This window comes from Formica exsecta, unplaced genomic scaffold, assembly GCF_003651465.1.
Source record: "Formica exsecta isolate Colony F162 unplaced genomic scaffold, ASM365146v1 scaffold295, whole genome shotgun sequence".
Taxonomy (NCBI): domain Eukaryota; kingdom Metazoa; phylum Arthropoda; class Insecta; order Hymenoptera; family Formicidae; genus Formica; species Formica exsecta.
Window position 1 is genome coordinate 563,990 of NW_021850207.1, and position 22,293 is coordinate 586,282.

Consider the following 22,293-nt stretch of genomic DNA (forward strand, 5'->3'; position numbering starts at 1 on the left):
TAAAGAGCAGGGTTCTATAAAATCTTTGGACACCATGTTGGCAACATTGTAAAAAGTGTTTTGTGTTCAAACCGGTGATCGCAGGACGCTCGACAAAATTGTGGGGAAAACAGAGTAAAATCAAGTCAAACGTCAAGTCGCAACTTCTTACATAGGTTACTTAGTGATATTTTTTATTTATATCTGTGCTCTTTTTAAATAATGCTTATTAAATTTATTGTACATACACTCTACTCAGCAAAATAATTAAAAGCACGATAATTCTGCTTGTAATCTATCTGAGAAACTAGCTAATCCAAAGTAATTTTCAAAAACACAAATATATTAATATCGTGCAAATTTATCTATTTTTCACTACCTCTTACATACCAATACATATTAATTATACAAATAATGATTACATATATATATAATGTCACATATATTGTTAATAATCTTAACGATTTTTCTGTTCATACCAGGTTATGTTACGTTTGTAGGATATCGAGTATGATTATTTTATTACAGTTTTACGAACTAATTTTTCTAAGAGAGATGTATTTAAGGTTGCTTATACATTTTTTTTTTTTTTTAAGGAGCAAGAAAAGATGGCACAGAGATTTCCTGTACCAAATACAGGTAGTAATGGACCGCCTCCTCAACGATATCCACCATCATCAGTACCACCAAACTTGCGCCAGTACTCTGGGCCAAATTTTCCAGTAAGCATATCTTTTAACTCTGATATAATGAATAGTATATAAAAAGGGCTACATAATTAACTTATACACTATATAATTTATGAATGTAATAAAGTTAATTAGTTACAATGTTTAATGATTATAATCTTGTAAGAATATATATATTGCATGAAATGCCAGCACATGCAAATTATTTTTGTCGTAGATGCAGCAGAGATCTGGATTTACTCCACCGCCACAAATGGGTAATGCAGGACCTGGTCCTGGAGGGATAATGAGACCAAGCCAGCCTTACACAAATATGCGTCAAGGTCCAATGCCCACACCACCTGTTGGAAAAAGAACTGCAGATCAACGTATTCCTATGTCACAACAAAAACCGTAAGTCAAGAGAACAGTTATTAAAAGAAATTTACAAAAAAATTTGCTTTTTCTATTTATCTCTATCTTGCAATGTATTCATGTAAATTTTGTATTTCTATATTAATCGGAGCATATTTTAACAATTAAATGCTTTTCTTTTTTATTTGCTTTTTCTTTTCGCATGTTATAACTTCTTTTTATTCTTTTTATGTATAAAAAATTAAAAACATTGCTTTTTATATTTATAATATTTATAATAAAATTCTAATAATGTCTTATTTCAACTAAGTTTTATCAGGAATGACCCAACTGCAATGCAAGGCTTACAAAATTATTTATAATTTCTGTATCTATGATTTTCGAATAAACTCATTTAGGTGTTTTTGGAACAGTGATTTTTCACATTCCACATCAAAGAAAAAGAAGAAATTGGCAGACAAAATATTGCGTCAGAAAGTACGTGATTTGGTGCCAGAGTCGCAAGCATATATGGATTTACTCGCGTTTGAGAGAAAATTGGATGCAACTATAATGCGGAAACGTCTCGATATTCAAGAGGCTTTGAAACGACCAATGAAGCAGAAACGAAAACTGCGCATTTTTATTTCAAATACGTTTTATCCTGCTAAAGAGGCGGGTGAAGGAGAAGAAGGATCCGTAGCATCCTGGGAACTTAGAGTTGAAGGACGTCTTTTAGATGATACTAAAAATGATCCTAATAAGGTATATAATGTATTATAAAACAACCATAATACTGATATTTTAATAGCTCGCCCTTCTTTTCCGTTATATATCATCTAATATATTTAAGTATATGTTATTAATTATACAATGATAACTTTTTGCAACTTTTCCAGGTTAAACGCAAATTTTCATCTTTCTTCAAAAGTTTAGTGATAGAATTAGATAAAGATCTATATGGTCCTGACAATCATTTAGTCGAGTGGCATCGTACGTTAACTACCCAAGAAACTGACGGATTTCAAGTTAAAAGACCCGGTGATAAGAATGTTCGTTGCACAATTCTTCTTCTTCTCGATTATCAGCCATTGCAGGTATTCTCTTTTTACATAAGATTAAACATTATCACAGTTATATAACTCAATTCCATTATTAATTCTAAACTGTGTATTCTAATTGTGTATTCCAGTTTAAATTGGACCCAAGATTAGCGCGACTATTAGGCGTACACACGCAAACACGACCTGTAATTATATCCGCGCTCTGGCAATATATAAAAACGCACAAGCTACAAGACAGTCACGAGAGAGAATTTATTAATTGCGATAAATATCTGGAACAGATATTTGCCTGCCCGCGAATGAAATTTGCCGAAATACCACAACGACTGAATCCATTATTGCATCCGCCCGATCCTATTGTAATAAATCATGTCATAAGCGTAGAAGGTAAATAAAATATTTTTACATCTAATCTGAACGTTATTACAATAGAAATGAATTCGCAAATTAGTAAGTGTCTATATTGTAGCTATATCACAAATTAAAATTGATTATAAGTATTTGATGTGGATGATATTTATATTTTTCAGGCACAGAAACAAAGCAGACTGCATGTTATGATATTGATGTGGAGGTTGACGATACTCTAAAGACGCAAATGAATAACTTTTTATTGTCAACCGCAAGTCAACAAGAAATTCAGAGTCTGGATAACAAAATTCATGAAACCGTCGAGACAATTAATCAATTGAAAACCAATCGCGAATTCTTTTTGAGTTTTGCCAAAGATCCACAACAATTTATCAACAAGTGGATCATCTCCCAAACTAGAGATTTAAAAACCATGACAGATGTTGTTGGCAATCCAGAAGAAGAACGAAGAGCTGAATTTTATTATCAACCATGGGCACAGGAAGCTGTGTGTCGATACTTTTACACAAAAGTACAGCAAAAACGGGCAGAATTAGAGCAAGCACTGGGTATCAGAAACTCTTAAAACTATCGAAACTATATATTCGATTATTTTATCACATAAAATTATACAAGATATTCGTAAGTGTTTGCCATGTAACTATTGCAACATTCAGTACTATTATAACTAAAAATTTTTAAACATATATTTGTAATATTAAAATATAGATTATACAAATAAAATTACATTTATTACACGAAACAAATAAATTTTATGCTTGTATGAAAATAAAGATATAACAAATAATTATTTTCTTTTATGTATTATTTTCTTTTACGTACCAGTTATATCACAAATCTCGATCTAATATTTTGCGAAAGATGAACTTTGAACTCTGATGAAAGAACATGTAATTAGCAAACAACTGCAGTACTTTAGGCAATATTCCTTTTTGAGATCTCTTTATATCATAATATTAATATTATCTCATGATAGTTTCGACAGTTCATTTTTATCTTTGCAGCATCAACATATATGAAATAATTAGATTAGAAGCTCAGTCTTCACGATAATTTATTTCTTCTTATCGAAATGCAGTATTTTTTATATAAATAAGGACAATTATATATATATATATATATACACATATATATGTATCATTTTCCATACCGTTGTACGAATTTATTATATCTCTCTAGTAAATACGTGAACTCTTTCACTGAGATACTAACATACAGCGGCAACATTCTGAAAAAGAAAAATTTAATGGTTAGTTTAAGAAAAAAATAAAAAATTTGGACTTTGAAAATATTTGGAAGATTTTTTATACGATGATAACTTATAATCTTACAAAAATTCTGTTGTTCTCGTGTGCCATGGTAGAAGACCATGCGTGGAACAAGTGTAACCATATATTAAAGCGAGATCAGGATTAGGCATCCCTTTCATATCTAACTTCTCAGAGATTAGTTGATCCGTAATGTCTTCTGGATCAAGATTTCCCGAAGATACGGCTTTTGTCAATGATTGTACTAATGTTACTATTTTCCCTTTACCATCTATATCAGATAGTAATAATACATTTATTTTCGATCTGTTGCCTGTAATTAGAACATAAGAAAGTAGTTAGTAATGATTTCCTTAAAAAAAAAAAAAAAAAAAAAAAAAAAAAAGATCATTATTTACTTTATGGTCTTAATGACATAGAAGTTTGTGGAACTTAATAATTTACAGTTCCAGAGAGAAATATATCATACTTGTTTAAATATTATATTTCATCCATGCATATGATTATATAACATAATATATAGTGTACAGTTTCTGATACCAGCATGCAACTGTGCACATGATTTAAGAACTGCAGATATAATCATTGTAGTCATTATTTATTTTGCAATAATGAATCAATTTGTGTTTCAAACTTTACTCCTCAATTAAAGATAAGCAATCAATTGACAAATAAAACTAATAAAATAAAAAGATTGGTTGCCTATCTTTGGCTAAAGAGGAATATAATAGGAGAATATAAAAAAGAATATATTGTAAATATTTTACACAGCATGTGCATAACAATTGTATTAGCTTTATTATTATTACTTGTATTTGTTCTAAAAAAAATCAAAACCAAGAGTTACTATTTTAAGTTTCTTAGAAATAATTAGAGAATCATCAATATATAAACAAGCATAAATAAATAGACAAAAACTGTATATTATACCAGTTATTCCATTTTGACTAGGTGGTTTTGTATGTGAATTCCAAATAATATGATCTATTAGATCAGGCCGCTTTTTCGCAAATTCTTCTTTAAGATTTGCTTCATTTTTCTTCAAGAAACCTGAAAAATAATATAAATTGCATAAATTTAAATTTATATAGGAATTATTCAGTCTTAAATAAACAAAACTTATGGTTTCTCATAAAAAATAATTAATACTCATGTATATTAAAATTTGCTTAGTTATTTCATGTAAATTGATTTTTTTATCTATAATTAAACAGTTACATTTGCATAAATTATATTTCTCATTAAAATATATTTAAACTTTATTTATATTCTTTACAATTTAACATTACACATCCACCTTTTGTATTTTTATATAGTATATTCTAATTTTATATTGTGATAACTTTACTTAATTTTTTGCATGAAAGTATAACAAATACATGTTTTAGAGATAAGCTCAACATATATTAAAAATATATGGCTCATATATAATATATCGTATAATATGAAATTATATAATAGAATATAAATTTTTAAATATATTTAAAGATTATTGCAATATATATATGTACTAAGGTATACTTTAATACTTTATAAAGTACTTGCAAATATATATTTTTATGTGCATTAGAAAGTTTCATGCATAAGGAAATTCAGTGTCACAGTCCATATATATTATACGAATGACTTAACAAAAACATTTATCATATGTACATTGTTATCAATAATTATACTTTTTTTTATCAACTGCATAAAAAAGAAAAAACAATAGTTAATATTAAAAACAGCAATCTAAAAATTTAAAAACTTATTCAACGAAAATAGATTAATATGTATGATGCAATAAAAAGCAATAATCCAGTAAGGAAATTAATTTCTATGATAATTTAACTACTTATTAATATAGCAATAAATTGATTGGCGCACTGAAAAATAATAGATGTACAGTATGTATGAAATATAAATGTATGAAATAAAATTACTAAGAACAAGTACAATATTATATAACTCACATCAGATAACTAAACTGTACTTTTTTTTGCAAAATGCAATATTTTGTTACATCTAATAAAATTCTGTTTTCTTGACTGATTATAATTGATTATAATCTCATTAATTTATATTATAAAAATATATTTATAGAAATATTGTTATAAATAATATAATAAGAGAATCACATTTTCTATAACTTTACAGTTGCACACACAATCAAGTTCCATAGAGCTTGTAATAATAAAATGTATGAGACAATGCAATTCAATACAAAACTCGCAACACAATAGGTACTTTAACAATTCCAAGATATTGCATTCAATGGCAAAAACCTTCAGAGTATGCTAATGTTTAATGATTGTTTTGAGATTATAACGTTCATCGTATGGGACAAATACATCGACCTTCGACACAAGCGCAAACATACACATATACATAGAATATAAGAGATAATCTTTTTTTCGCGACAATTTTCACATACAGAGAAATATATATAAATTGATACCAAATCGTTTCTTTACCATTACGGTCAAAGAAGCTGATGTAAGGTATATTAAGTGTAATGCACCATCCAATTATACGCACACAGTCTAGGACCGACTCGTCGCACAGTCCTAGCACGATCACCAAGTGCCTGGGTATCTTGGTTTTCGCGCGCATACGCAGGAGCACGTCGAGCTCCGTTGTCGCGCACCAGAGATCCGTACACTTGCGGTAAGCCGCGATAAAGGCGTAGCGAACAGCAACATACACATTACATAGAAAATGCGCGAGGTTTAACAGCGTATGTAGTAGCTTGTGCATACTGTCGGCGCGCGATCGCGCGTTTATACAGCATAATCACGTATGAGAACGCGAGTGAAACGGCTCCTTTTTTAAACTGCCCGGTATGTCACGAGACGACTCGTGCACACTTCTTGCCCACCATCGATACGTGCACAGTAGTCCGTAGACGAGAACCGCGTAAAGTATGTACATATACCTCCCGGACACCTCCCAATACTTCCTCACGTGTACACCGCACACGCGATGGGGTTATGTCTCAGCTTATGGCGCATGCCTGGCCGCCATCGTGGCGGCTCGCGGCGATCGAAGCGCCGCCACTGACATTTATCGGCGAAGCGATACAACTACTCTCGAGATACCGAGCTGACGTCAGTATAGAAACTTACGCTATGGGTGCGTTCCGTTTCACGCATTGAGTGCATAGATCGCATGGAAATCTATAATATATGTTACGTGAACTATAGATTTCCAGGCGATCTATGCGTGAAACGGAACGCACCCTATATAAGCGCAGTGACATTGGACATGAGAAATAATGGGCGCGTTCAGCAGAGAAAACCGCTCAGTAGCAATCGAATGTGATTGGCTCTTACTTTTAGAACCAACAAATCAACGTCGAGTGTTGACAAGACAATGGCCGCGTTCAGCAGAGAAAGCGCTCAGTTATCGTCTTGTCAACACTCGACGTTGATTCGTTGGTTCTAAAAGTAAGAACCAATCACATTCGATTGCTACTAAGCGGTTTTCTCTGCTGAACGCGGCCAATAGCTATCGACAGTTACATTTTATCAACACGCGCAGCCTCTGGGGCAGAGAAAGCGCTCAGTTATCGTCTTGTCAACACTCGACGTTGATTCGTTGGTTCTAAAAGTAAGAACCAATCACATTCGATTGCTACTAAGCGGTTTTCTCTGCTGACGCGGCCATTAAACTGAGCGCTTTCTCTGCTGAACGCGCCTAATGACGAGAGATATGTTCATATGCGATAATTATAAATATAAGAAAGAATAGATATTTTTAGTAAAGATCACAAATATTTGTTTAAGCGAAATAAAAGGAAGCGTAATATTACGTTGTCCCGATAGGCACGAAATCTTCCAAAAGAAAAAGAAAGAAGAAAAACTAATTGTAAATATGTTTATGTTTATATGATAGAATCCCGCTATATCCAGCTATATCCCGCTATTGCTGGAGTTCCCGCTATTTTAGAATCTACAATAGATTAACTGTCAACTGAAATTTACGCATTTACCACAATGACAGTGCATAGCATTAGAGTGAGAAAGCTAGTGAAAGACGGACTTGGCGCGTGGCAAATATTTTTCATGATTTCGCGCATGTGTCATTAAATTAGAATGAGAAATTCCAGATTCTAAAGGGGGAGATTTTAGAATGGCGGGGGGAAAAGAGAACTCAATCTAGTTGTGGAATAGCGTGGTTCTCTAATATAAAATAAACAGTTGCAAATAATCCCACATTGTATGTCATTTTGCTGGTGCATATTATGACAAACAAGTAATTATTGTACTCCCATAAAACTTTTTTTTTCTAGTTCTTATAAAAAAAAAAAAAAATCGTTTTCTTCGGATAATATATACATCTTTAGAAACACATCGAGATAGGTGGATTCTTTAATTGGATTTGTCAATCTTAACTGAATGTAAGTTTATAAAGTCGTTTCTTAAACAACATAATTGGGTTATATTTAATTTAGGTTAGTTTGATAAACGTATGTTGTTAAACAATATTAAATTTATCTTACTAGAACATAGTTGTGTAATTTTATAAAAGCTGTACTAAATGAAATCTATCAATTTTTACTTTTATCAAAGCTAGATAACAAATCTTTGGAAAAATGATTCTTATATATACAAAACTTAACTTAGTGGAAAGTATACAAGTTATACATAAAACTTTTCTTATATATTCTAGGACAATGGTAACAGGACCTACTGAACATGGAATACAAGCTGATGTTATATTTGTCATTGAAGGAACAGCTGTTAATGGCGCGTACCTCAATGATCTTAAAACTAATTATCTTATTCCTACATTAGAGTAAGTGTATTATATTGTAAATATAATATATGTTTTATTTGTTTAATGTGTGTATAAATGTAAAAATATCGCAATTGTTAATTTTATATTACATATATAGTGTAAAGAGATATCTTTTTATTAATTTATTCTCATATTTCTATGCACAGATATTTTAGTCAAGGTGGCATAGAAGATAGAGAATATGTCTCTGAGGTACAGTATAATTATATTTCGAATATTATTTTTAAATTAAGTTATGATTCATCTTAACAATTGATATTTGTATAACAGAATAGTACAACATTGTATGGAATAGTTGTTTATCATGCCGCTGATTGCTTACCATCACCTTGTACAGAGACTTTTGGACCTTATTCAAATCCTCAGAGGTTATTGGTGGTCTTGGATAAACTCGAGTGAGTACAGAACACATAATTAACCTTTTGCAATAAAATTGCATGCAAAATTAGGAAGAATACATTATATATCATATTCTTCAAATTAGATTTTCTATTGATTTTCTATTGATTAATATACTTTAATAATTAATAACATTCTATTTTCTAGAATGGTTGGTGGAAAAGGAGAATCTTATGCAAACATAGGTGAAGGCCTTGCAACGGGATTACAATGTTTTGAAGATTTGCAACTAAGACGAGAGCCAAACACTGCATCACAAAAACATTGTATCTTGATATGTAATTCACCTCCATATCAAACTATGATTCAAGAATCTTACAAGTTTGCAGGTCATACTGTTGAACAATTAGCTGCTATCTATCAAGAGGTGAGAAATATAAGAATTACATCAAGCGTAAGTGTAATATGCTTAAAGAGTGCATCTTATATATATTTGCATTTATGTGTATAATTTTTCAGAGAAATATTAACATATCTATATTATCACCGAGGAAGATTCCCGCATTATACAAGTTATTTGAAAAGGCTGGAGGTGATTTACAATCATCGCAAACGAAAAATTATGCCAAAGATCCGCGGCATTTGGTGCTGTTGCGAAATTACAACTTAAAGGAAAGACCCGTTAGTCCGCAAATGGGCGGTAATGTCCACAATACAACTAACGTGACACAAATCCCTCTAAGCCCATTGCAAAGTAATGACAGTCCGAACACTAATCAAGTACAGCAGAATATCGCTCCGCCGAATCAGCAGCAAACTCCCTTCAGGAATCAAACGCCTCAGAATATTACGGTCCATCAGACCGTACCGTCGAGTATGGCGGCGCCAATGAACGCACGGCCGTCTTATAACCCGCAGATAGCTGCGCCACCGAATTATCATCCGCCGGGAGTGAACATAGGACCCACGAGAGCCAGATGGATGCGACCACCATTCATAGCGCCAGGGGCTACCGGGCCTGCAAATACGCAAGGCAGCGCGCTAATAGCGCAATTAACGCAGCCACCTTCGTCGTTAGGGCTTAATGTAGCCGCATTTGGTCAAAGATTAGATGGTAAGAGCGCATTGACAATGACATCTTACCTTTTATTTTCCCATAATAATTCGAGCTGTATAATATTTATTTTAGTAGCTGGCAATAATGTTATGGCTAATCAACAACAGCAGCAACAGCAGCAACAGCAGCAGCAGCAGCAGCAGCAACTCACACAGCAACAACAACAACTGCGATTGACGATGCAGTTACAGCAGCAAAATGCTCAACAAGCCACCATGTCCATGGCCCAACCGACTCACAGCCAACCGGGATCGCAACTCACTGTGTCTTGCATTAGCCAATCAGTGCCCACTCAAGTGTCACAGACTGTGACAGCTTCGCAACAGGCACCAGTCTCAGTGTCTTCCATTACGCAACAAATTACTCATTCTCAAACACAAGTATAACGATATAGCATTAGTATTATATTTAATTATAGGATGTTTCACATTTTAATCTATAAATGCTTACCTTATATACAAGATCTGCATCTGTTAAAAATGTGCTTAATTTAATACATATATCAGTTTCATTGTGATCTTATAGGGCACTGTGTCTACTGGTACTGTACAAGGTCAACAACTCGTACCACGCGAACGTCAAAACATCTGGCAAGGCATCGTGGAATGGATCGAAAAGGCCAAAAATCCTACGGATGCGCAAAAGCAAACGAGACATGTTCCATGTCAAGTCTCAGCTAATGCAAAGGATGGAGAACCAGAATTGTAAATTATTGTTTCTCGCTATCTTAATGGAGATAGTGTTTTTTTTTTTTTATTCTTACTTTGCACAATCTTTATCTTTCAGGAAAGCTGATACATGGCCGCCAAAATTGATAATGCAATTGATGCCGAAACAATTGATAGGAAATATTGGTGGTTCTTATTTAAAGAATTCTAAATCCGTTCTTTTCCATCCGACGCCATGTGAAGCATTGGAATCTTTGACGAAAATGATGAGCGCTGGATTTGTAAGTATATTCATTATATATATAATACGATATATTCTTACCTTTAAAAAAAAATAATTTTAAAATTCGGGATACCTTTCCAGGCAGGTTGTGTCCACTTCACCTCCGCTCCGTCGAGCCCGGCTTGTGAAATAAAAGTACTTATACTTTTGTACACTGCAGAGAAAAAAACATATTTAGGTTTTATCCCGAACGATCAAACGGCTTTTGTAGACCGTCTTCGCAAAGTGATACAACAACAGAAAAAAATCGTTTTCTTCGGATAATATATACATCTTTAGAAACACATCGAGATAGGTGGATTCTTTAATTGGATTTGTCAATCTTAACTGAATGTAAGTTTATAAAGTCGTTTCTTAAACAACATAATTGGGTTATATTTAATTTAGGTTAGTTTGATAAACGTATGTTGTTAAACAATATTAAATTTATCTTACTAGAACATAGTTGTGTAATTTTATAAAAGCTGTACTAAATGAAATCTATCAATTTTTACTTTTATCAAAGCTAGATAACAAATCTTTGGAAAAATGATTCTTATATATACAAAACTTAACTTAGTGGAAAGTATACAAGTTATACATAAAACTTTTCTTATATATTCTAGGACAATGGTAACAGGACCTACTGAACATGGAATACAAGCTGATGTTATATTTGTCATTGAAGGAACAGCTGTTAATGGCGCGTACCTCAATGATCTTAAAACTAATTATCTTATTCCTACATTAGAGTAAGTGTATTATATTGTAAATATAATATATGTTTTATTTGTTTAATGTGTGTATAAATGTAAAAATATCGCAATTGTTAATTTTATATTACATATATAGTGTAAAGAGATATCTTTTTATTAATTTATTCTCATATTTCTATGCACAGATATTTTAGTCAAGGTGGCATAGAAGATAGAGAATATGTCTCTGAGGTACAGTATAATTATATTTCGAATATTATTTTTAAATTAAGTTATGATTCATCTTAACAATTGATATTTGTATAACAGAATAGTACAACATTGTATGGAATAGTTGTTTATCATGCCGCTGATTGCTTACCATCACCTTGTACAGAGACTTTTGGACCTTATTCAAATCCTCAGAGGTTATTGGTGGTCTTGGATAAACTCGAGTGAGTACAGAACACATAATTAACCTTTTGCAATAAAATTGCATGCAAAATTAGGAAGAATACATTATATATCATATTCTTCAAATTAGATTTTCTATTGATTTTCTATTGATTAATATACTTTAATAATTAATAACATTCTATTTTCTAGAATGGTTGGTGGAAAAGGAGAATCTTATGCAAACATAGGTGAAGGCCTTGCAACGGGATTACAATGTTTTGAAGATTTGCAACTAAGACGAGAGCCAAACACTGCATCACAAAAACATTGTATCTTGATATGTAATTCACCTCCATATCAAACTATGATTCAAGAATCTTACAAGTTTGCAGGTCATACTGTTGAACAATTAGCTGCTATCTATCAAGAGGTGAGAAATATAAGAATTACATCAAGCGTAAGTGTAATATGCTTAAAGAGTGCATCTTATATATATTTGCATTTATGTGTATAATTTTTCAGAGAAATATTAACATATCTATATTATCACCGAGGAAGATTCCCGCATTATACAAGTTATTTGAAAAGGCTGGAGGTGATTTACAATCATCGCAAACGAAAAATTATGCCAAAGATCCGCGGCATTTGGTGCTGTTGCGAAATTACAACTTAAAGGAAAGACCCGTTAGTCCGCAAATGGGCGGTAATGTCCACAATACAACTAACGTGACACAAATCCCTCTAAGCCCATTGCAAAGTAATGACAGTCCGAACACTAATCAAGTACAGCAGAATATCGCTCCGCCGAATCAGCAGCAAACTCCCTTCAGGAATCAAACGCCTCAGAATATTACGGTCCATCAGACCGTACCGTCGAGTATGGCGGCGCCAATGAACGCACGGCCGTCTTATAACCCGCAGATAGCTGCGCCACCGAATTATCATCCGCCGGGAGTGAACATAGGACCCACGAGAGCCAGATGGATGCGACCACCATTCATAGCGCCAGGGGCTACCGGGCCTGCAAATACGCAAGGCAGCGCGCTAATAGCGCAATTAACGCAGCCACCTTCGTCGTTAGGGCTTAATGTAGCCGCATTTGGTCAAAGATTAGATGGTAAGAGCGCATTGACAATGACATCTTACCTTTTATTTTCCCATAATAATTCGAGCTGTATAATATTTATTTTAGTAGCTGGCAATAATGTTATGGCTAATCAACAACAGCAGCAACAGCAGCAACAGCAGCAGCAGCAGCAGCAGCAACTCACACAGCAACAACAACAACTGCGATTGACGATGCAGTTACAGCAGCAAAATGCTCAACAAGCCACCATGTCCATGGCCCAACCGACTCACAGCCAACCGGGATCGCAACTCACTGTGTCTTGCATTAGCCAATCAGTGCCCACTCAAGTGTCACAGACTGTGACAGCTTCGCAACAGGCACCAGTCTCAGTGTCTTCCATTACGCAACAAATTACTCATTCTCAAACACAAGTATAACGATATAGCATTAGTATTATATTTAATTATAGGATGTTTCACATTTTAATCTATAAATGCTTACCTTATATACAAGATCTGCATCTGTTAAAAATGTGCTTAATTTAATACATATATCAGTTTCATTGTGATCTTATAGGGCACTGTGTCTACTGGTACTGTACAAGGTCAACAACTCGTACCACGCGAACGTCAAAACATCTGGCAAGGCATCGTGGAATGGATCGAAAAGGCCAAAAATCCTACGGATGCGCAAAAGCAAACGAGACATGTTCCATGTCAAGTCTCAGCTAATGCAAAGGATGGAGAACCAGAATTGTAAATTATTGTTTCTCGCTATCTTAATGGAGATAGGGTTTTTTTTTTTTATTCTTACTTTGCACAATCTTTATCTTTCAGGAAAGCTGATACATGGCCGCCAAAATTGATAATGCAATTGATGCCGAAACAATTGATAGGAAATATTGGTGGTTCTTATTTAAAGAATTCTAAATCCGTTCTTTTCCATCCGACGCCATGTGAAGCATTGGAATCTTTGACGAAAATGATGAGCGCTGGATTTGTAAGTATATTCATTATATATATAATACGATATATTCTTACCTTTAAAAAAAAATAATTTTAAAATTCGGGATACCTTTCCAGGCAGGTTGTGTCCACTTCACCTCCGCTCCGTCGAGCCCGGCTTGTGAAATAAAAGTACTTATACTTTTGTACACTGCAGAGAAAAAAACATATTTAGGTTTTATCCCGAACGATCAAACGGCTTTTGTAGACCGTCTTCGCAAAGTGATACAACAACAGAAAACGTCTCACGCTTCTATGAGACAAGGACAAGTGAGTATAATGAAAAGTGCGAATTGATTTTACATATGAATTAACAAAACGAAAAATATTGAAGAGTATTTGTACGATTTCATTAGGCTAATCCTGGACAGGGAAATACGATTCCTGCACCCATGCCTACCACAGGTACACAAGGTGGTATTCTTATGTCCCAAACGAATACTATGGCAATGGGCGGTGGCCAAATAACGCAGAACGTTGTGTCTAGTAACGCTCCTCCGCAAACCTTAACTTCAACCAGTGGTCCACAAACTCAAATGAATATGCAGGTAACGCTAGTATGTTTTTCTAAGAAACAGAATGATTTATCAATAGACATTCATTAAAATATTCATTATATATTTATAGAATAGCGGGATAAGTGGTCCACAAGCAAATACTGGTGCTGGTGGTATGATAGGACAACAACGACCTCCATTTGATGATATAGAGATGGCTAGGCATCAAAATTTATTGAAAATTCAACATCTAAGACAAACGTTAGAGGCTGCACAACAGCAAGAAGCGCAGTATAAATCTCAATTAGAAGTAAATGTAAGTATAGAGTTTTAAAAAAATAGAAACAGCTTTTTAAAAGTTTTGAAAACTATCTCATGGTTATGTACATATATATCATAATTGTGTAGATTCAACAAAATCTAGAAGTGGCCCAACAACAAGAAATGCAATATAAACAACAACTTGAGGTAAGTTATTTTTGACTACCTCATCTAAAGATATACATATTTTTAGTAAAAAATACATATATGTGATAATATAAAAATAATTATTATTACAGGCACAACAGGCACAGAGAGGCCTGAATCAAGCAGCTATGTCCAACCAACAGGCAAACGCTCAAAGATTGATGCGTCCTGTCTCCACTAACAATCTTGGTCTTAGACATTTATTACAACAGGTGAGAATCCCTGATGAAAGTTTCCTAAAAAAACTAAATTTTATTTACTTTAGTTCTTATATCAAAAATGTGCTTATTTTTTTAATATCTTTTACAGTATATATTATATATAATAATTAATGTTTTGCAGCCACAACCTCAGTACAGGCAAGTGTTTGGAGTGCAACAACAAATGGTAGGTCCAAGGGGACAAATAGCGGCAAGACCAATGGCACCTGGTAATACACAAAATCAGCAGTTTGAGGATGTACCGAATTACGACTTTCTTGGTTGAGCATTGTGGATAAGTGTTTCTCATTTTTTTTTTCTCTTTAAATTATCAATTTTATCAATATTTAAAAAAATGTACGAGTATCGCGATTTTAATATTTCGTACATTTATAAGAATATGTACAATTGTACATAGAAATCTATAAAGTAATATACAAAAATATATACATGCATGAAATAGGCATACGAGTATTAGAATATTTGGAACATTGGGATGGAATTCCTTGAATCTGGATTGTTGCATGTAACGATAACCTATATGGATAATTATGTACTTATTTTAATTGCAATCTTTATTAAATGATCTATGTTTCGTACATTAACATAATATCAGGACGAGGAAGATGATATATATTATCTTTTTTAAGAGGGGAAAGACAAAAAAAGCATACAGTCGTAGAAATGTAATATCTATGATAATTTTTTGTTGTATATAAATATAGAAATTTGGAAGAAAAATTAATTAATTGAAAAGAGTAATTATATAAATTCGAAAAATTTCAATTTATCTCTGACATAATTTAATTGAATTCTTCTTTTAATAAGTACTATGAACAAAGATTTTTTTTTTTTTATAATGGAGGAATTAAAAGTTCTTAAGCCCATAACCCTTGTCATACTATTGCAATTTCTTAAATTTAACGCTACACAAGGGAGAAGTCCCTATATATAAACATATAGCCTACTTATGTACAAAATATTTTACACATGTTTAAACATATATAATCTCTCAATTTGAGCATTTTGCCTCAATATAATGATTTTACTAAAAAATCACATTGCTTGTATCACCTGCTGCTGATTCGATAATGTTAGCAAAGAGTTTAGTCTAATAGTTATAAATAATCCAAAAAAGATAAAAATTGGAAAATTATTCGATAATGATAATGGGGAACATGTTTGCCATTAAAAAACTTGCTACATTTTTACTCAGTAATATTGTAAAAGGTCTGTACAAGAGGAAATATATCTTTGAAGACGGAATCAATACAATTGGATAAAGTGTGTCGTATGACCATCCCGATAAATCGGATCGTCTGTGATGGACGCGCGGCATAGCGGACACGATCGCTCTCTATCGAGCCACGTTGAGACGCAAGTTTCGCAGAAAATATGCTTGCAATGAAGCTTGACCGGCGTAGTATATTCTTCGTGACAAATAGCACATATACCGCCAGATGCAATCACCTGTTCCTTCGACGGAGATACTCCTAAGCTCTATAAAGAAAAAGCATTGCTACGCTGCTACTAACATTGCGATAACATGACAATTTTGAAAATAATAAAAACGTGAGTTTTTGCATACCACATTTTGGAATAGTTTCCATACGGCGGTGCGAAACAGTTTGAGACGTGATAATAGATCGCTGCCTTTGCTCATGGTATACATCACTGAAAAGAAAATTCCTACGATTTTCTCTGGACCTTGATACGTCTCGAACAGGTAATACAACCACGGTTGGACAGGCGCGACACATCGATAAAGTTGAGACGTTGCTTCCACCATAAGATAATATTTGCCCTGAAATGGATCGATGTATTTCATCTTGTCCATATTGTATAAATAATTTCCAAACATAATTTCGAGTCAAAATAAGGATACTTACGCGATTTTGAAATGCCAGTAATCGTACCGGTAGACAAGTCAAGAGAACTTTGCACATAATGGTGATAAGTTTGAGGAAGAAATCCATCACTGTGACGTAGCAGAGCAAGTCCCAAATTGTGAGTGGCTCTGCATAAGGAGCGAAGGCATGCAGATCGAATGTGTATCCGACAAACATGATACAGGCAATGATATAGCACAGGATTAGCATAAGTAGCGACCAACTACGATTATGCTGTTTGGCGATCTCGCGTTTGAGATCGTTATTAGCGTGAATAAATGTAATCAGCAGTACAACAAACATAAATATTCCAGCTCTGTGATCATAGAGACTCTTAGCAAGAAGAATTGTAACAAAGGGAACATATTGTTGAAGTTGCTTCAGCATCGCTCGAGTTTCCGGACCTATTTGGACATTGTTATTGTTGGCGGTATTGTTCTCTGAGGCATTGTTATTATTTTGGCTTTCTATAATTTCGTTTGCACCCTCGTGTACATTGCTCGATAAGTCATTTGACAGTGTCGATGTTATGTGGTGGTGGTGATGGTTGCGCATAGGTTCATTGCGAGTACTGTTCGTTATAGGTTCTTCTAGATTGATTACATAGCTATCGCTTGGTAATGCAACTGGGTGAACTTGATTCCGAAGTCCATGAATGGTCAAGAGTGATGTCAATGATATATTAGGCTATTAGAGAAAAAAAAAAAAAATGATTAGATAAAAAAACATTATCTCTTTCTAATATTCGGCAATGCATTGTTTGAATAATACGTACTGCTGCCTGTTGTATGAGAGGACGAATTCCTTGTATAGTAGAGGATATATTATCTGCAAATATTCTAGAGCGTTCTGCTGTTCTGACACCAAAATTAAACGCTGTTCCAGGGTTTATATTTCCCAATGTATATCTAGTACCAGCTGGTAATTCTTGAATTTGTCTATCTTCATTTGAATCTGATATGTCAGGCATTATTAAATCACAATTACCTCTTGACGCCCCTTCTATTGGTCTATTCTCATCCATATTTTATCTAACATACAGATTTTTATCAATGTATTAATATCTATATTAGTACGAACGAAGAAATAGCTTATCATTCTGTTTATCACATCATCACATATACACAATCTTTATGAAATGTTCTTAACTTGATATAGTAAAAACAGAGAGCAGTATAGCATATTATATAATGTATCCGACATTATTTCAATTAATTTATTGGAGTGAATATATTGTCACATGCTTTAAATATTATGCTCTATATATCTTCAACAATAACGAAAATAAATGCCACGATATAGAAGTGTTAAAGATAAAGTAACAATTAAACAATAACAGCAGATGTTTACTAACATCTAAAGTTGGAAGAAAAAAAAAAATATATTACCTCGAGATATATACTATAACCATATGTAAATTTTGTTAGGATCGTCTAAACATTCTTGCGTGAATTTCCGCTGTATGCCTTGCAATCTAGGAAATTCCACGTCTATTTTGTGTCTCTCGTAACAAATGTTCTCTTAGGGACTTTTCCCTTCTTTTCCGAATCTCTGTTTATCATAATCATAATGTGCAAACGCATATCGTGTCACGCCATTTTCCTTACGATTATTTGTACGATTGCAATTGGATCTAGCTCGAGCACGCGTATTTAAAACCAAGGATGTTTGAAAGTTGAGGCGCGTTTTTTTTCCCCTCCGGTAATTTTCCTATCTTGTTGAACGAAAGGTAAAGTTTTTACAGATAAGTTTGGAAAGTGTATTTATCTGATTTTTTAAAATATCTATTAAATATTCTATTTCCATGCTTCATTTTCATGTACTCTCATGTGTATCGACGCTGAAATAAAAAAGAAACCTGTTGTATCATCTGTTCACATTGTGACCAATGTAATATCGAGAATCGCTTATAGATGTCGATATGTATCAAACTGATCGCATCTTCCTCCTTTTTTTTTTCATGACTGATTTATCCGAAAAGGGCGCGACGCGTATATCATTTCCGGACGTGATTATATAAACTCATCCGGTATTATTATAAATCACGAAGTAGGAGGAAGAATAAGAGATTACCACGGATTAGTAAGCACGGAATACAAATTGTGAAGAAAGGTTAGTGAATAAGTAATAATTAATATTAATCTTTAAAAAATAAGAAAAATTTACAAGTTTAAGAAAGCTTACACTGGCAAGTGCGTTCTGCATTTTCTCTTTTTTACACTTTCATCACGAGTCGATTCTATATAGCTGTAAGTGCACTTTGATATCGGATGCTCGACAGGCGCGTTTACAGCTTTCGTCCAAATAATCGAGGCGATTATTCCCAATGTCCGCGCCATGTAAAGTATCGTTTGATTGAAGCTCATGTCCTTCAATCCGTAGCACTAAAGACAAATCATTACAAAATATTTCATCAATTTTGTTAGAATATTTAGAGTGATATTTTATTTCATTTTCTTCAATTTTTCCTTTAAAAAATTCTAAATTATAAAAAAATATACAAAAAATATAAAACGTAAATTATACTATGCATTTTGAATATTCTGTACTTAAAAATTTTTATTTTTGCTAAAACACACGCACAGTTCTACCTGAAAAATAATTGAAGCTATGGCACTTTGTTCCGGATAAATAGGCTTCCTCTTCGGTTTCTGCAACGCTGATTGTAATATCCGCGTAATATCCTGCGAGAGCTATAAAGATCTTAGCTTTATCGCTTTATCTTAGTAAGGATGAATGTTTTTTTTTATCGGGCAAATGTTGTCTGGCATAATCCAAAAGAGCCGTATACCGTGGGTCGTAGAAATCCGCCTCTTTGTGTCCTATCAATTTATCTCTGCTCCATAAATTTAGCACGCGAGTTCTCAAGGCGTGTTCCGTCCACGCTTGGCCGAGCATATTCTGGACTTTTGTTTGCAATTCTTTCCACTACATAATGTACGAAAAAAAAAGGTATAAAAGTATAAAGATTTTTTTTTATTTTTTTTATTTTTAACCATTCGTTATCGAGACCTGCGACATCGTTCCACTTTTTGGCTCGTCGATGTACGCTAAAACGCTGCTCGATAATACCTCATTTATATGGAGATCAGTCGAACCCAAAATATGCGTGACATGAGCGGCAGGAGCCCCGCCATCGTCATCACTGTTAACAATTGTTTGATTTTTTAAATTTTTTCCTCAATACTTGGTCAATTTGAAATATAAAATAACAGGATTTTTAACTAATATTATTGACACGAAATTTTGCCTCTCAATTAATTACTTTTCTTTTTAATTTACAATTTTTTAAATATTTTAGATAATTAGTTTTGTGATTTTTAAATGTATGTTTAATATTTGAACTTACTTTTTATTTCTGAAAATTTGTATTATCGGATGGCTACACTTACGCGTTTAAAGTTATGTATAATCTGAGAAAATCCGCGACCGATGATTTTCGACTGTCAAAACTCTCATTCACATTGGTCAAGCATTCTAATAGAAATTGCACCCAGTCGCCGTCATAGTTCACATTTGTTAACATTTTTCTCTTTGCAACCAAACTGACAATCGCTGGTAAGGTTGCAAGAAATTCCATACCGTCCTCATAGGTATACTTAAATCAAATCAAAATAAATGGTTTATGAGATATATCGAGAGAAATATAATATATATAGACGCGTCAATTAAAAAATATAAAATAATAATGCTTTGCAATAAAAAGACAATAGTTTCATAGTAGAAAATTATATTACTTTCTTTAACGATTAGTCACAATAATAAAATAAAAATTCAAGAAGAGCTATACAGCTTGCTTTTAAAAACAAAGATTTTAATATCTTTTGTAAATTTCTTTTATGTTTATATTATCATAATTTAATGTATAGTATTTTCTATTTTGTTTTTAATCTTGTTATTGCATTCTCTACACTTTATTCTTCAATATTTCATCAAAGAAAACAAAGCTTTTTTTTTTCTTTATTAATAAAATGTCAATTTTTATAAATAACACGATTTTCTGCTCGTTGAGTAAAAATTTCTATATTTTTTAAATTACCTCCCAATATGTGTATGGCATAGCACCGTGTCTCTTGGCCTCCTTTGCTTGTTTGCTGATGTTGAAAATTGTGAGCGCGACCGATAATCTATGCATGGGTGTAATTGCCTCGGGCATAGAACGCAAAACTGAAACTATCATTTCACCCCGCGATCCTGACCACCACTCGACACATTTTTGACGTCGCGATGTCCAATCGGCTATCAACGAAGCTGTCTGCTGCTGCGTCGGAATGTCACCGGTTAAAAGCAGCCAAAAGATAGCTTCCGCACTCGGCGAGTTTCCTTGACGGGGCAATAGAGTGATTACTTCCGGTATAGTTAATCCACGGTACACGATCTAAAGAAATTTCGAAATTAGAAAAAGTATTGATTTTTTTCACGAGAAGCTTAAAATTTCATCGAACCAATAAGAGAATAAATTATTTGATCAATTTATTATAAAAACATAAGAACATAATACAAGTTAAGCAAATATTGAAGAAAAGCTTGGAATATCCCTAATAAATATCATAATTTTTTTGAAATACGTTGTTTGTACAAAACAATAAATAATTATATAATTGGTAAATAATAATTATAGCGCGATTAAATATTCTGCGATTATTACGCCGTGTTTAGGATCGATTTCCGAAGTTTCTTTGACGATCGATTTTATATCGCTTAATCCATCATATAGGCTGTCGATTGTAATCTGACTAATAATATTCGGACCGAAATTACGTCGAATATATCTCAGGAGATCGTGATGCACGGGAATCTTCTCGCAGAGAGCCTCTTTTAAGTTTGTGCTCGTGCTGGGCTCTCCTCTCGTCTTGCTTATCTTAGGATAACAGATTTAATGTTCATCTCGTGTACATTGAAAGACTGTTTACGTATTGAAATAGAACCACGGAATTAGCGAGTTTCGCCAAGTTTCTCGCGCGAATTATATCGCAACATCGATAAATCAATTCCAACCGTCATACGTTCTCTCGTTCCAAAGTTAGCCTTTCTTTCACTGGACGTGATGCAATTTTTTCCTTTATCCCATAGAGTGAATAAACGAACTCTCTGACATCCTCTTGACTGTTGAAACATCTTTCGTAATTTCTAATAATCTCTTCACTCGAGGATCTGAATTGACCGACGATACGTTACATGAAAGATATAGCAAAAATAAAGCAG

The 22,293-nt window shown here is 33.4% G+C and overlaps 6 protein-coding genes across 10 annotated transcripts; 3 read left to right on the top strand and 3 right to left on the bottom strand.

The window, feature by feature from the left end:
- The first annotated feature begins 15 nt into the window (after positions 1-15).
- LOC115237468 (brahma-associated protein of 60 kDa) lies at positions 16-3,224 on the top strand. 5 transcript variants are annotated; one of them, XM_029810536.1, is made up of 8 exons: positions 77-155; positions 462-487; positions 576-701; positions 886-1,061; positions 1,421-1,766; positions 1,901-2,098; positions 2,194-2,452; positions 2,596-3,224. In XM_029810536.1, exons 3-8 carry the CDS (start codon positions 588-590, stop codon positions 3,000-3,002), a joined length of 1,500 nt encoding a protein of 499 aa, XP_029666396.1. In that variant the 5' UTR covers positions 77-155; positions 462-487; positions 576-587; the 3' UTR covers positions 3,003-3,224. The 5 variants fall into 5 exon arrangements, with proteins under 5 accessions (XP_029666395.1, XP_029666399.1, XP_029666396.1 ...); XM_029810537.1 differs by lacking the exon at positions 77-155 and adding an exon at positions 193-300; XM_029810535.1 differs by lacking the exon at positions 462-487 and having other exon boundaries at positions 16-155.
- Positions 3,225-3,369: 145 nt separating this feature from the next.
- On the bottom strand, positions 3,370-6,743 carry LOC115237469 (dehydrodolichyl diphosphate synthase complex subunit NUS1). The gene is made up of 4 exons (XM_029810540.1): positions 6,159-6,743; positions 4,636-4,755; positions 3,769-4,018; positions 3,370-3,665 (listed from the first exon to the last, which is right to left on the bottom strand). The coding sequence occupies exons 1-4, from the start codon at positions 6,439-6,441 to the stop codon at positions 3,575-3,577; spliced, it is 744 nt and encodes a 247-aa protein (XP_029666400.1). The 5' UTR covers positions 6,442-6,743; the 3' UTR covers positions 3,370-3,574.
- Positions 6,744-7,349: 606 nt separating this feature from the next.
- Positions 7,350-11,155, top strand: LOC115237412 (mediator of RNA polymerase II transcription subunit 25-like). The gene is made up of 11 exons (XM_029810421.1): positions 7,350-7,551; positions 7,976-8,083; positions 8,356-8,481; positions 8,631-8,676; positions 8,755-8,879; positions 9,031-9,250; positions 9,343-9,937; positions 10,013-10,320; positions 10,466-10,644; positions 10,727-10,889; positions 10,973-11,155. Coding segments are annotated over exons 2-11 (1,947 nt in total). The 5' UTR covers positions 7,350-7,551; positions 7,976-8,081.
- On the top strand, positions 11,144-15,930 carry LOC115237478 (mediator of RNA polymerase II transcription subunit 25-like). The gene is made up of 15 exons (XM_029810551.1): positions 11,144-11,224; positions 11,497-11,622; positions 11,772-11,817; positions 11,896-12,020; positions 12,172-12,391; positions 12,484-13,078; positions 13,154-13,461; positions 13,607-13,785; positions 13,867-14,029; positions 14,113-14,304; positions 14,391-14,582; positions 14,662-14,847; positions 14,940-14,999; positions 15,092-15,211; positions 15,342-15,930. Coding segments are annotated over exons 1-15 (2,658 nt in total). The 5' UTR covers positions 11,144-11,222; the 3' UTR covers positions 15,486-15,930.
- A 112-nt stretch (positions 15,931-16,042) lies between these two features.
- LOC115237481 (RING finger and transmembrane domain-containing protein 2-like) lies at positions 16,043-18,815 on the bottom strand. The gene is made up of 5 exons (XM_029810553.1): positions 18,477-18,815; positions 17,864-18,119; positions 17,089-17,775; positions 16,788-17,003; positions 16,043-16,699 (listed from the first exon to the last, which is right to left on the bottom strand). Exons 2-5 carry the CDS (start codon positions 18,110-18,112, stop codon positions 16,466-16,468), a joined length of 1,386 nt encoding a protein of 461 aa, XP_029666413.1. The 5' UTR covers positions 18,113-18,119; positions 18,477-18,815; the 3' UTR covers positions 16,043-16,465.
- A 27-nt stretch (positions 18,816-18,842) lies between these two features.
- Positions 18,843-21,964, bottom strand: LOC115237483 (probable citrate synthase 2, mitochondrial; the record flags this gene model as incomplete). The annotated part of the gene is given in 8 exon segments (XM_029810556.1): positions 18,843-18,928; positions 19,273-19,472; positions 19,680-19,788; positions 19,829-20,016; positions 20,101-20,233; positions 20,481-20,686; positions 21,128-21,466; positions 21,737-21,964. Coding segments are annotated over 8 exon segments (1,428 nt in total), but the record flags the coding sequence as incomplete, so codon positions are not given.
- Positions 21,965-22,293: the final 329 nt, after the last annotated feature.